General features: G+C 37.6%; 1 protein-coding gene across 1 annotated transcript; it reads right to left on the bottom strand.

Moving 5' to 3' along the window:
* Positions 1–10,003: 10,003 nt before the first annotated feature.
* Positions 10,004–12,440, bottom strand: LOC144709228 (Acyl-CoA N-acyltransferases (NAT) superfamily protein). Its single transcript, XM_078582695.1, has 5 exons — positions 12,040–12,440; positions 11,227–11,382; positions 10,840–10,935; positions 10,564–10,684; positions 10,004–10,291 (listed from the first exon to the last, which is right to left on the bottom strand). Exons 1-5 carry the CDS (start codon positions 12,373–12,375, stop codon positions 10,137–10,139), a joined length of 864 nt encoding a protein of 287 aa, XP_078438821.1. The 5' UTR covers positions 12,376–12,440; the 3' UTR covers positions 10,004–10,136.
* Between the last annotated feature and the right edge of the window lie 1,705 nt (positions 12,441–14,145).

Here is a 14,145-nt window from a genome sequence, read left to right as displayed (position 1 = left end):
CTCTCTGGAAGCACGAGATCGTGAATATTGCCAAACAGGAAGGTCAAGGGGTTGAGCTTGCTCCCCTCATATCCGTCCTCCTGGCAGCTAGAAGACCAAATTTCTACCTCCAGAAGGACCAGCCGGTCGCACACCCTTCCCAAAAGTAGGAATTCATGGATTGCTTGTCGGAAGACGTGGAGGACAAGCTATCTCCCCTTGGATCTTCCCATGCCTCCAAGTGACTAGAAGGTCGAGCACCCGCTCCCTCTGGTCCCCTGAGTCTGTGGTAATTAGCCTGGGGCGCGAGCTAACTCCTCTAGGCTGATTCTGACAAGGACTCGGGAAACAGTTGTCCGATTGTTGCCAGTTTGGTGGAGGGCCATCTGGGGCTGCCGTTACAACCCGACACCCTCTTTCCGGAGTCTGACTGAAGTCGTTGACCTGGGGAGACAGCCCCTCTTCTCCCCCCCCCAACTGCACTCAATTCTGGAGGCGCGTCAGACCAGCCTTAGACGCCATCCGAGAGGTTCTAGCACCATCCACTTTGGCCCCGCAGGTTCGCTCGTCATCGCCCCTCTTGAGTTCATTTACTTCATTCAGTACCTCTCAAGCGCAATTCCACCACCGGGGCTAGGGTAGTGAATGCTTTGAGAGAAATAGTAGATAGGATTCTCCTTGGTATGCTACCGAGCGGACGTCGAACAACGACTGTCAAACCCCGGATCAGTGGAAGTCTATTCGTTCCCAGGTTGATGCTTTGTCGCCGCGTGCGTCTTTGTCATCGTCGTAATGCTTATTTCCTCATTGACTTTTTAAAAAAATACCTCTGCATACACGCATTACATCTCATCGTAGGGATAACTCCACCTATTGATTCGGAACCGGTTGTCAATTCCAACCGATGGTTCCGCATCACTAGACACATATGATAGAAATATATATGACTCACAAGCCAATCACATTCCATATCTTGTTCCTTATTCATTAATATCAGAGAAGAGTTTCCTAATTATTTTATAATGCAACAATACTTAATCAGATGAATAATTAAGGTTTGACAATCGACCATGCCCTAAGTCATCCTAGGAGCATGATAACATGAATTTTTAATGGCTTAATCTGACCATATTTACATGTTCATTTGTATTGAATCAACTATATGCATGTTATCAAGCTTAAAATGATTAGAATGGTATTCTAAAATTTTACCATTTTTATGTATTTTGGGGATTTTCGTCAAACTCTGAAAAAATATAATTTTCTGAGTGAGGATATAATTTTTCTGCAATTTTTCAACATTAAATTCGTAAAGATATAATTTTTGTAACTCGAAATATATATATATATATATTTCTATTGTGGGCATTTATTTAATTAAAAATGACATTTAGAACTTATTTAAATCTTTTAATTTGCGACACCATGTGTCCCTGTTTGATTCATCAAATGTCGAAGAATTAGAGTTGGCGATTATGATTGGGGACAACCAATAATTAATCTGATTAATGATTGGCGTCACTCAATCATTTAGCTAAGCAGTAATGGCCTCATGATTAGTGATGCCATAATGCATTTAATGCTAACAGAATTATGTTTTACTTTTTCCTGGCACAGGTGAAGATGACCAATCAGAAAAAAGAACATATTTTTTGCAATAAATGCATTCGTGGACCCAAGGCAAAAATAAATTAAAAAATGATGACTCTTTCCACTCTCTCTCCTTGGAATGGTCAGACATTTCCGGCACCCATTGAGTTGTCACATGCCACATGTCGCAACTTGTACACGAGGCATGCACATGTCATATTTCCATTGGATTAAAAAGGGAAATAGTTGACGTGGCACGTGCTGACGCACCACCACGTCAGCTCCAAGCTAGTTAATTGATAATATATTTAATTAAGATACTATTATTCTTTTTGTCCTTTTTAGGGTGACATGTGGCAGGACGAGAGCCATCGATCGTGAATGATGAGGCAAAATCTCAACAAATAATCACATTTAATTTACAGATGATAAAAAACCCTAACCAAACGACGTGACATCACTTATGAGGACGAGGAGATAGAAATATTTGAATTAAATAAATGGCTAGGAATCACTCAACTTCCACGCTTGACATCCGATGATCAAATATTGGGATTGAGCTGAAATTTTAAGGACAGCTTTGTCCTTTTGTCCTCTATCCATCCATATAATTAAATATATAAATTGAGCCCCCCATCTTTGTAAAAAATAATTTAAGTTCAATTCCTCCTAGAAAGGCAGATTGAAAGAAAGTGAAGTTTTCAAGGTCCATCAAGTGTTCCTTGGTTTCTCTAGTGCTTAGAGAAGTTCAAAAGAGAAGTATAGAGGTTGATCTGTGGTAGAAAGATGTCGTGATCCCCTCGAAATGTAGGGATTTAAGGTTAGCATCTTGCCTTTCATTGAGTTTTCTCCAACACAATTAGTTAGCTTAACCATTTTCACCATCTATTACCTTCATCCCTTACCCTCATTCATCCACTCTATCATTATCCATTGTCATCCACTTTCATCCATTTCATGTCTCCTCCTACACCATCAAGATCTTGTCACCAACTTATCTATTTCCCATTTAAGCCAATGTTTATTAATACCTCTTTACTCCACTCATCATCTTATCTCAATATCACTACCTCATTCACCATATCCACTACCTACCATGCCGCTACCACACCATTGTCACGATCCTGTCTCATTTCTCCATCTTAAAGCCTAATTAATAAAACACTAATTGGCCATTTCTTATCCTTTGCTCTCATCTTGTCCCACGTCTACCTTCATCCTCGCGTCTTACTCTACCTTTCAATACTAGTATTAAAATGATACTCACATTGTTACTATCACCACCGTGATCACTATCATCACACATTCACTACCTCGTATGCTATACATAACTCTTCTCATCTTTGTGATTTCACCTAATCGCGAGCACTCTTTCCCCAACATCAGTTCCTTATGGAGATGACCCTTACTTGTCACTAGCTAATTAAATCATTTATGAGTATAGGTTTATAAATTTTATTGATTAAACTCAAATTCTCAGTGATGTAAATTTTACCCCAATTTTCATTTTATCGGAGCATCAAGTGGATCACGAACTATATGTACACAGTTTCCAATGACGGATAGGTTCCATGAGTGAGTTAAAACACACTCCTTTGTAACTTCTAGAGCATGAGATGTAGCTTGCTACCCCACAGGTTGGAGACTCAACCTATCAATTGGGTTAAATTTATTTGTTAGTTTTTAATCTATATGATTATATAGTTAATTAATTTTGAAGGCCAATAAATGTTATAATCCACTAGAGTCATTAACTAAACTAATACATGGGCTTAGAGGGTCACATGCAAATGGTCTTTTGGGCATGACAACATATAGTTAAAGTTTGGGGGTTTTATGAAAAAATTTCACTAAGTATAAATAGGGGAAGGCACTGAATAAAATTCACCTTGGAAAGAATTGTCGAGTGTTGTTTCTCTTGTTCTCTTTTCTCTCCAGATCTCCTCTAAATTCCTAATGTGATCGGGACAGTGCAACGGCAATGACAGAGTGTGAACCGAGCTCATCAGAGTGATGGAGGAGATTCAACGTGTCGAGGATCCTGTGGACACATCTAGAGGCTGCACACTTGAGCAGTTCGACACATCTCACTCGAGGATCCAAGAAATCACAGATGTAATCCGTGCACAGGTGATTCAATTCATTATTTTATTAATGTTGTTTGAATTATGTTATCAAGAATTCTATTTCAGAAATCATTTTTGTTTCATCCAAATCAAGGCCATAGAACCCAACAATTATATTAGAGATTGTGGTAGATATGTGCTAACAAGCGATGAAGCACATGAATGGTATGAATTTACCGTACCTGGTGGCAATGGAGATAGAGGTGGATGCAGGTTACTGAATACCAGAGTCAGAGGTGGTGTGCATAATGCTAAAAACCACGGCTATTCTTCACAATGATAACCAAGGAAAAAAGAAGACGTGAGTCTAAAAAAGATGAAGATCACACAAACCTCAACGTCATATTCCCAAGGTGATAGGAAGTGCTTTCGTTTTAGAGCCTTAATCATTCAATCATTTTCTACTGACACATAATAAAGGAACTGAACTATATTTTGAATGGCCAAAATTATGTCACTAATTTTAATTAGGTACAAATCGAGAAGTACTCTTTTTACAATGATGAAGAGACCTATTTATAGATGGGTATGAATGGATATATATGATAGAGATAAATATACCTCGAATTTCAATCCAAAAACCAGAAGTCTGATTTTCGCCCTCCTATTTGATCCATGTGTTGGATTGCTAGTAGCATGAAAATATAGAAACTAAAAAAAATTTTAAAAAATTAAAAATAATTAAATAAAGTCACTTTAATATATTCAAACTTCTAAATAATTTTATTGGGGTAAAAGAAATCTTATGTGACATTAATCTCCTTTACTATATATATAAACCTCAGGCTAGGGGTTGAGGCATCACTGGAGCAATTGTGACATGGTAAGACTATGGGCATGGGTGGAATGATTTTGAACATCACTGAGTTGGTTACATAGGCACTACGATTATATCAATTAAATTTTTTTTATTCATAGCTCAATATAAAGGTATTAAATAAGAGTTCACTAAGGCACATTTTATTCACATTTCATATAAAATCCTAACTTGGAGTATGTGCATTTAGTGATTTATCATGTTAGAACTCTCCAGATATATTCTTCTCTTAAATAGTATGAAAGTATAGTTTTTTTTACTTAATGTGACCCACTTGGCCAAGCAGCCAAGTGGGCTGAATCTAACCTATTCTTTGGATAATTTTAGACCTTTTTCAGGACTAGGAAAATTTCTCAAATGAAAGGACCAAGGGACTCTTCATAAAGCTAAATGAATTATCACTGGGCTTATGGGCCTCCCTCTTGAGAGAAGACCCAAAAAGGAGCTCCAAGAGACCCTTTAAAAGGATTCAGAATTTCTGGAAGGGGCACTAATGGGCCAATGGGCTCGGCCCAACTCTCACCCATTAACTTGATCCAATATCTAGAGCATGCCTATAAATGCTTTAGACTCCTTTGTAAAAAGACATCCTGAATTTTCATTTGAAATTTTAGTGAGAGGGTGAGAAGACTCTTTTCTTGATCTCTCTCTCTCTAGAGTTATGAGAGTTAGTGAGGGCCAAGTAGAAGGTGAGTTGACAAGGCCTAGGCAGGAGAGAGAGGTCCTTCTCTCTCTACTCCTCCCATGGTTTCCATCCTCTCTCTCTCTCTACATTAGAGCTGCCCAAGGATCCAAGAAGTGAGAAGCGTCCAGGGCTTGTGGAGGTGGACGGAGTAGGCCTACCAGCCAGGTAAACAAACTATTTCTTTATCTACCCTTCTCCTCCTTGACTAATCTTTATTTCTTGTGGTATAAATCAAGATTAGTGGTTCTCTCTCTCTAGACCACTAGCGTCGTGGGAATTGGGTGTTCTTGGCCCAAGAACACACCCGATTTCATTCACAACACTTGGCAGATCCCGCAAGTGTGGGGTGAAACAGAATCTTGTAAATCTTAGTCAAAATTCATTTTCAACCAACATTTGTTCAAGAAGAACAATTCAAAAATTATTTTCTTCTAAATTTCTTCCCGATTTAATTCCGCCGAGCTAAATGGGGCAAAAATCTAGAAAAATACCTTAAAAACACTAAAACGTATTATGTACCTACTTGAATTTTTTTACTTTCAATAAAAATGATTTAGATAGATAAATTCATCATTCATTGTCGTTACACTCCATTTAATCAAAATAAAATTGAATATAATTCCTAAAATTCTTACACGCTTGTTTTTTAGCTTAAATCCGCTCAGATTTTGTCTAGTGCTCTCTTTTGTTTGACCCTCACTCTCATATCAGTGAGGAATATAAATGTATTTCTTAATCAAGGGAACTCATCACTCGACCTAGGTTAGTGATACTTAGAATCAATAGCCTAGACCCCTAGTTCCCAGATTATCATGTATCAATTAAAAGGATTATACCACAAAAAATGAAATTTTGTTTGTAACCTAATATTTGTCTATCATATTAATTTAATATATAAATAAATTTATTTTTGGAACAAATTTTGAGATTCAAAGATAAATTAAAATTTTTATCATTATAGTGTCACATTTACTGTTCAAGTACACTCATGATAAAAACTTTTTATTGAATTTTAAAATTATTTTGAGATAGTCCTTCTTTAAGCTATCAATTTAAATAATAAATGACTTCTGTCAGGTTATCTCATGCCCTACATTGGAAAACATCTTACATATCAAACTTTTCAAATTATTTGATGACCATGTTTCCCATTACACAAATTTCAAACTATAAAAATATTATGATTTTAGACAATACACTATTTATAAAAATACCTTTAGAAAACATATTTCCTATAATGTAAACTACATACTATGAAAATGAAACAAATGTAAAAAATGTTGAAAGTGACAGTTACATGAAATAATAGAAAAAATAGTATCTTTTCACTCAAAGATGACATAGTTGAATAAAGAATGCAACTTGAGATACTTGTAGCCATTTAATTTTTGTCAAAAAGGGTTTAAATAGCTTTAATTTTTATCAAAAGGTGATGATGGTGTTCCAACCATATCTCAGGTGGCTTAAAAGTTTTAATCCAAATAAATTGCATTATAAAATCTAAGGTGTGTGCATATTTTGGATTTTTTAGAATAACCATGAAAATTCAAAGTCGTGGAGATCAAAATGTGGCCTAGTTTTCAGCATGAGCATCTAAAATATCATTTTATCATTGTCAAATTGTGTTATCAGATCAATTGTAGGTAAAGTATATTTATAACTATTTTTTTATTTTGCCCATTTTTCCTTTGAGTGTCAAATGTAACCTTTTTCTCACTAAGAGAAAGCATTGGCTTCACATGGGAATTTAGAAAATGGTTTTGGTATATATTAATTAGGGTTCTTAGTGACATGATTGAATGAAAATTTGTATTTAACTGAATTTATTTTTCCAAAAATATATGTATTGTAGTTCATTTTCACCCAGTGTTTTTCTTTTAAGGAAAAACACTTCCAAGGCTGACTCCCGATCCTTTTTCATCCACATATTTCCATACGGTTCTTCTTTAGTTGTGCATCAGTTTTTATGCAGGTATTGATTTATTTTAATCTTTTTTTAAAGATTATATATCATTAAATACATTTCAATTTTAAGTTTTAATTTAATTTTAAATATGGAAATTTCATTGGATAAAAATACCATTTATCAATTCCAACTTAAGATCCCACAAATTATAGGTAAAATCATTTTAATTTATCATAGAAAAAATATTTTAAGTAAATGATACCCAATGAATTTATGAAAATAATTCGTGATTTGGTTTTTCAAATTTTCACTAAAATAAAGCACATAAATTGATATCTGTGATCAATGCATGGCTGGTAATGTTAAGTTTCTTCAAGTGATTTATATTTTAAAAGTTTATGTTGACAATATCAACAGTGTTTGAAACCATTGAGTTTTGACCTGAAAAGTTAAAGAAATTAAAGTTAATATACCCAATATCATTTTACTTGATTTGGTATGTCAAATAACAATGTCGATATTAATTTTGATCAAAGTATTTAAATAGTTTTATTTCTACTAGATATCAGATGATAATTTATTATTCATCATGCAAATAGAAAATATCATATCAACTTTACTACTAAATATTTTGTGCTGAAACTCAATGATTTACTAAGAAGTTATCCTAATTTATTGTGCCATTTTTATCCCTATTTAGTTTGACATTTTAGTCCATTTTTTACACATTTATTTTTGATAGAGCTGCATTCAGTTGTTCTTTCTGGTTCATCACTTGGATTTTTGTATTCCACCAAAAAATGAAATTTTATATTTAGCATCCTGGTTATATATGGCCCACATTTTTCTTTTCTTTTAAGGGATGAGAGCAAAAAATTAAGTTAATTTCACCCTACTTTTGGTAACAATTATTGTTTAAATAAATGAACGTTTTTTAATTCATAGATATATTTCATATCGAGTTCAATTTAAGGATATCAATTCCCTAAATATATTGATAAACTCTTAAAAAGACCATAGATATGTGTGGAGAAAATTTTAGAGACTATTTTTTGGAGAGAAATCACAATTATAGATATTGATCTTGAGTGAATTGATTCAGATTGAGTTGAGGAAGGTGTTCATGGTAAATTAATAAGCATAAGTATTAAATAAGAGATTGTAGGATAAGATGGTGAATGACAATGAAGTAAAATTAATTAGATTTTTATTATTGAAACAAGACATTGAAAGTCTGGGAGTATTTGTTTTTGCTAACTTTTTAACAAAGTCAAAGAGCACAACGTAGAGATCAATGAGATCAGAGCATGGAGAAACTCTTTCATGAGGTGCATTCATTAAAAATGTAGGTGGGCAAAGGGTGAAGAAATCCTTGAATGGGCATGCCAATGTGACAGCGGAGAAGGACTGAGTTCTTAAAGAGTTAAAGCAATACATTTAAGTTTTGAGTAATGTACACAGACTTATATTCATTTGCTTAAGGCTTTATGGCCTACATTTGTTGCACCATTGAGTGAGATAGAAGCTATGACAGATTATACTTCCCAAAACAAGATTATATAATAGCCTGAACAGGTACGAAATACAGTGACACATTCTTTGTGTCTTATTCTTGATCCCTTGATATGATTATATTAAATAACCAGGCATCTTCTTAGTAAGCCAACTTAATTTTCCTACTTTTATTTGTTTTCTTACATGAGCCCACTAATTAAAATATACAATATTTAGTATCTTAAGTTTTATTTATAATGAACAATGTCAATACAATTGCTTGAAACCATGTTATTTGTTCATTCTGAATATTTACTCCTTATTTTTGAGGAAATGTTGGGCTGGTATCAACAATACTTATACGAGTTAAATAAATACAGTAAGAAATTAAAAACTCAATGGAAATATTAAAATAAAAAATACGACGATTATTGTATATGATAAGTGCAGAGAGGAGAGAGGGAGAGAGAGGGAGAAAGGTGGAGTTAGTGAGAAAATGGGAGGGAGAGAGTGAGTGAGAAAGAGAGAGCGAGAGAGGCGGAGATAGTGAGAGAGAGGAGGGAGAGTGAGTGAATGAGATAGAGGGAGGAGAGAGGAGAGAGAATGTGTGAGAGAGAGGGAGAAAGGTGGAGATGGTGAGAGTGGGAGGGAAGAAGACAGAAAGGGAAAGGTGAGTGAGTGAGAGAGGGAGAAAAGTGGAGATAGTGAAAGAGAGAGAGAGAGGAGGGTGGGAGAGAGAGAGGTGGAGATAGAGAGAGAGGAGAGAAAGGTGGGTGAGAGAGAGAGGTGGAGAGAGAGAGAGAGGGAGAAAGAGAGAGGAGAGAAAGGTGAGTGAGAGAGAGAGGCGGAGATAGAGCGAGAGAGGGAGAGAGAGAGAGGAGAGAAAGGTGAGTGAGAGAGAGGTGGAGATAGAGAGAGAGAGGAGAGAAAGGTGAGTGAGTGAGAGGTGGAGATAGAGAGAGAGAGGGGGAGAGAGAGAGGAGAGAAAGGTGAGTGAGAGAGAGAGAGGGAGAAAAGTGGAGAGAGTGAGAGAGAGAGGGAGGGAGAGAGAGGTAGAGATAGAGAGAGAGAGAGGGAGAGAGAGAGGAGAGAAAGGTGAGTGTGTGTGTGAGAGAGAGAGAGAGAAGGTGGAGATAGTGAGAGAGAGAGAGAGGAGGGGGAGAGAGGTGGAGGAAGAGAGAGAGGGAGGGAGAGAGGAGAGAGAATGTGTGTGTGAGAGAGCAGGCCCCCAGCTATCATGCAGAACGACTGCTTCAAACTTTGGTTCACTCTCATGTTGGTCAATGAAGGAAATAACTATTTCAGATAAGATCTACCCAGATCACACTAATAGACCTTTAATTATGGAATTAATAGTGGTTAAAGCTACTAATCAAAAGTCCACAGACTAACTAAGCAGACAGGTAAAGGAAAGCAAAATAGCCAGAAAAAATATGAATTCAGAGTATTTTGATTCTAATGCCCATTAAATACAAAGATTTACACATTAATAAATAACAATGTAAGGCATTAACCAGAGCTAATTATCTCTTGCCTGGATCATAGGCCTTGCCAAAGGAGGAATCGGCGGGCTCGATTGAGGAATCTGGCCTGCCAAGCCGGTTCTTCGCTCTCAAATGTGAAGCCAGTTTTCTCGTATAATCTTTTGGCGGCCACATTGTCCACCGCCACATGAACGTATAAATCTGTGATTCCTAGACAAGATAAATAAAATCAGTGGAAATTTTCATTGCTTCATTCCAAGGCAGACGGAAAATTTCAAAAGTCTCATTCAAAATGACAAGGAGAAAGCTTCAACAAATTGAAGAAAGAACAAAAACATGGAAAAGTGCGAAGGAATTATTCCTAGACTATTCTATATCATACCAGTGATTAAAAACGCGAATTATGCAAAAATACAGTTCCAATAATGAGTATGCTGAGAAGGGATGAGAAAGAAGTAAGAAAGAGGGAATCAAGTTAATACCCCAGGTTCGAGCAACATCTTTGGAATTCAAAACCAACGCATAGGCAAGGCCATTTCTAAGCAACTCTTTGGCCACACAAACATTGCTCACATATGCCCGTGGGATATCGGGCCCGCTTCCCTGATTTCATAAAATCTCACTTAATGAGAAGATGCGAATTCCAGGAAATTTCAAAAAAATCATATCACATGAGAAAGATGAAAGGAAATTTTTTTTTTCTCCATCATTAACGAGATGCGGCCATGAAAATGAATGATTGTAGTGTAGTGTCGTACCTCAGGCTTCTTTCCAGGGAGTTCATCTGCCAGGCACAGACACTGGTTCAGATCTAAAGTAGCGATCACCACTCGCTGTTCTTCATTGTCATTATACTACGAGGAGAAGAAACCAGCTCATTGCAAAGAACATCTAATATAAAGCGGTAGGTAAATCATAATGTCTCTCGAATGACTGAATAAATCTCAGAATTTATTTTCTAAGAAAAATAAATCTCATAAATGTATGCTTAAAACCCACGAGAAAGACATAAATTGATGAACTTTCTAAGATAAACCCAGTGGAAGAAACCAAGTAAGATTAAACCTAGTTAAAGAAAATCAGATATTAGATAGAAAAGTGAAATCAAAGTGAAATTTTTTGAAGAGTGGCCTGCATTATAGTACCTTGCACTCCCTGCAGAGATCGTCAGCACGGTTCGACAGGTGCGACAACGGCGCAGTGATATTTATGCATGAACCTCTTTTAATTCCGGTTCTCTTTCCTGCCACACGTTCTTTCAGCGCCTCAAATTCCCGCTCAACTACATACTCCTTGTGTCCCTACCACAACTTGACATGCAATGATTTCATCAGCACATAGAAATCTATGAAAAGAGAAAACTCTGGGATCAACTTGTTGGATCATTACAACTGCTTGCGAAAATCCTTAAGGATGAAGGAATATAAAAAAGTAACTGAGTCAATCGCTAATTCAAGATAACCGGAAAATTTTAGTGTTCTTGATTGTTGGCCTTTTGAGTCTCTCTGAGCAATGGGTAGCTGAGGAGAATGTACAATCGAACGTATGACCCAAGGAAAAGGCCCTTATGAACTGGTAGACTTAATCCTCTTTCGTCTGATCTTAATTAAGCATCCACACATTCAATTTAATCCCCATGATTAACATAATGAATCACTTTCTTGTGATAATCTGATGGCCTAAAATTGAAGGTCTACTTTAGAAGAGTTAAACTCAATACAACAAAGTAAAAAAAAAAAATTGAGTCACACGACTCGAATCAAATTCCGAAAAATCATCCGCCATTCACCTCGATGTTAAACGATCGGTTAAAATGAATCCCCACACTTCAATAAAATGTTTCTATCCAATCATAATCATAATATAATCACAAAATTAAGATCAAATGACAACCTATAATCCAAAACAAACACAACCTCAAAAAAGTTTTGAGGTCGCGGAAACGAACCGCCACTCACCTCGATGTTAAACGACTGGTTAAACTCGTAGAACGATCGGACGCGGAGCCGAACGGATGCAAGGAGCTCGTCATCCGATCGAGCTTCTCCGATCGCCAATTCACTCCAATCAACCGTCAACGTTTCGGGATCGCACAATTGCGGGGCGAGGCACAAGATCCGGCCGATCCCACTTCTGCTTTGGTAAGAACAACCGCCCGAAGCGGCCAAAACCAAAGATGGCAGTACAAACGTGGAGCTAAGCGAGAAAACGCCATGGACGAGCTTCTCCACTTGATAATTCGATTGAAAACGATGCCCAAACCTCGGGAGCGCAGAGCTCGAAGAAGAAGCCATCTCTTCCCCCCCCCCCTTCTCTCTCTCTATCTCTAGCTTTTCTCTCTCTAGTGCTTCTCTCTCTAGCCCTTCGGTTAAAGTTTCAAGAAAAGAGAAGATCCGGTACGCTGAAACCGGAGAGCAATTTAATTATCTTAATTACTACCTACACGACATAGAGGCTTGCCCCTTGGGTTCAGGATAAGGCTCTTGTATGTTAGTCTCTCGAGGTAGAGGAAGCGCAAACCGGTGTGTGGTAGTTATTCCACACACTGGGGATAGCATCTTCTAGAATGATGACTTATAGTGCAGGGACGCAGACAGGACGATTTTTTCGTCCCGGGACGAATTTCAGGATGAAAATTTTTCCAGGAGGCCACTGGACAGAACGGTTTTCGTCCCATGGGATGAAAAAATCGTCCCGTCTGAGGATACGGACGAATTTTGGGATGAAAATTCGTCCAGGAGGCCACCCGACGGAATGGTTTTTGTCTCGTGGGAGGAAAAAACTGTCCGTCCGGAGGTCTCAGATGATGGACGGATGAATCTGGGCGGAAAACTGCCGGATTCACATCCGACGGTTGAGATGTTGCCATGTGGCCTCGCAATGACAATTTGCATCAAAGTCCCTGTATATTTTACGTGCGTGCAAATGTACGCCACTCAGAAATAATTGTACATATGTCCCTTTGCGTTCTATCTCCTCAGTAATTCCCTAAAAACCTTGAAAAAATCCATACTCATATATTAAAATTTTAAAACGGGTAATTTTCATATGGGACGAATTTCAGGATGAAAATTTGTCTCAGGAGAGGACTGGACGGGACGAAAAACCATCCGGGTATGATTGGAGGGGATGGTTTTTTTACCGTTGGACAAAAAACCGTCCCGTCCTTCGTCTCTGAACTTACTCTAGACATCCGCCGGCATGAAATTTGTCCTATCCTGTCCATCATCCACATCCGGGACGATCCGGAACTATAGTTCCAATTTTAGACATTTGTCTGAATCGTCCCCTCCCAAAATTTTTTGTTCATGTCCCGTCCCATCAGGAAACCATCCCGTTCAAGATATTCTCGCCCTATCCAATGTCACCCAGTATTTGACACGTGTCACATCACATGTCAAATTTCAGCTGGAGCTCTCATGCCAATACATGACTCTCGCAGGACGCAGAAACCGTCTCATCCGCCGTCCAAGGCTCTGGACGGGACGGTTATTTCGTCCATGGACAAAACCATTTGTCCCATCCGGAGACCAGCAGATTATTCTTCGTCCTATCAATTGCCCAAAAGTCCCAGACGGGACGATTTTTTTGTCAATGGATGGAATTGCTGTCTTATCCGCGTTCGTGCACTATAGTCATGAGAGTAACTTTGAGGCCCCATGTTTTGCTTGCCAGAAACTTTGGACCTAGTGAGTTTAGCCGTGGGACAATTTATGTAATTATTTACCGTTAGGTTTACTGCGTGACAACTTTTGACGAAGCCATCTCTCTCTATCTCTAGTTCTTCTCTCTCTAGGTCTTCTCTCTCCAGTTTTCTTGCAGGAAAATAGAGGACTTGGTGCGCTGTAATAGCCAAGAAATTGAATTATATTGCACTTTGGCTTAAGGACGCAAAGGCTTGCCCCTAGGGTACTGGATAAGGCTCTCTTATACAAGTCTCTCAAGGAATAGGAAGCGTAAACTGGTGTGTGGTAGTTATTCCACACGTTATGGATATCATCTGTCAGTGTCATGAGAGTTTAGCTTAACTGCAAATTTGGCCCTTGAGAGTTTAATCGTGTGAC

The sequence above is a fragment of the Wolffia australiana genome, chromosome 11 (assembly GCF_029677425.1).
Source record: "Wolffia australiana isolate 7733 chromosome 11, ASM2967742v1".
NCBI lineage: Eukaryota > Viridiplantae > Streptophyta > Magnoliopsida > Alismatales > Araceae > Wolffia > Wolffia australiana.
This window is presented reverse-complemented; position numbering and strand designations above follow the sequence as displayed.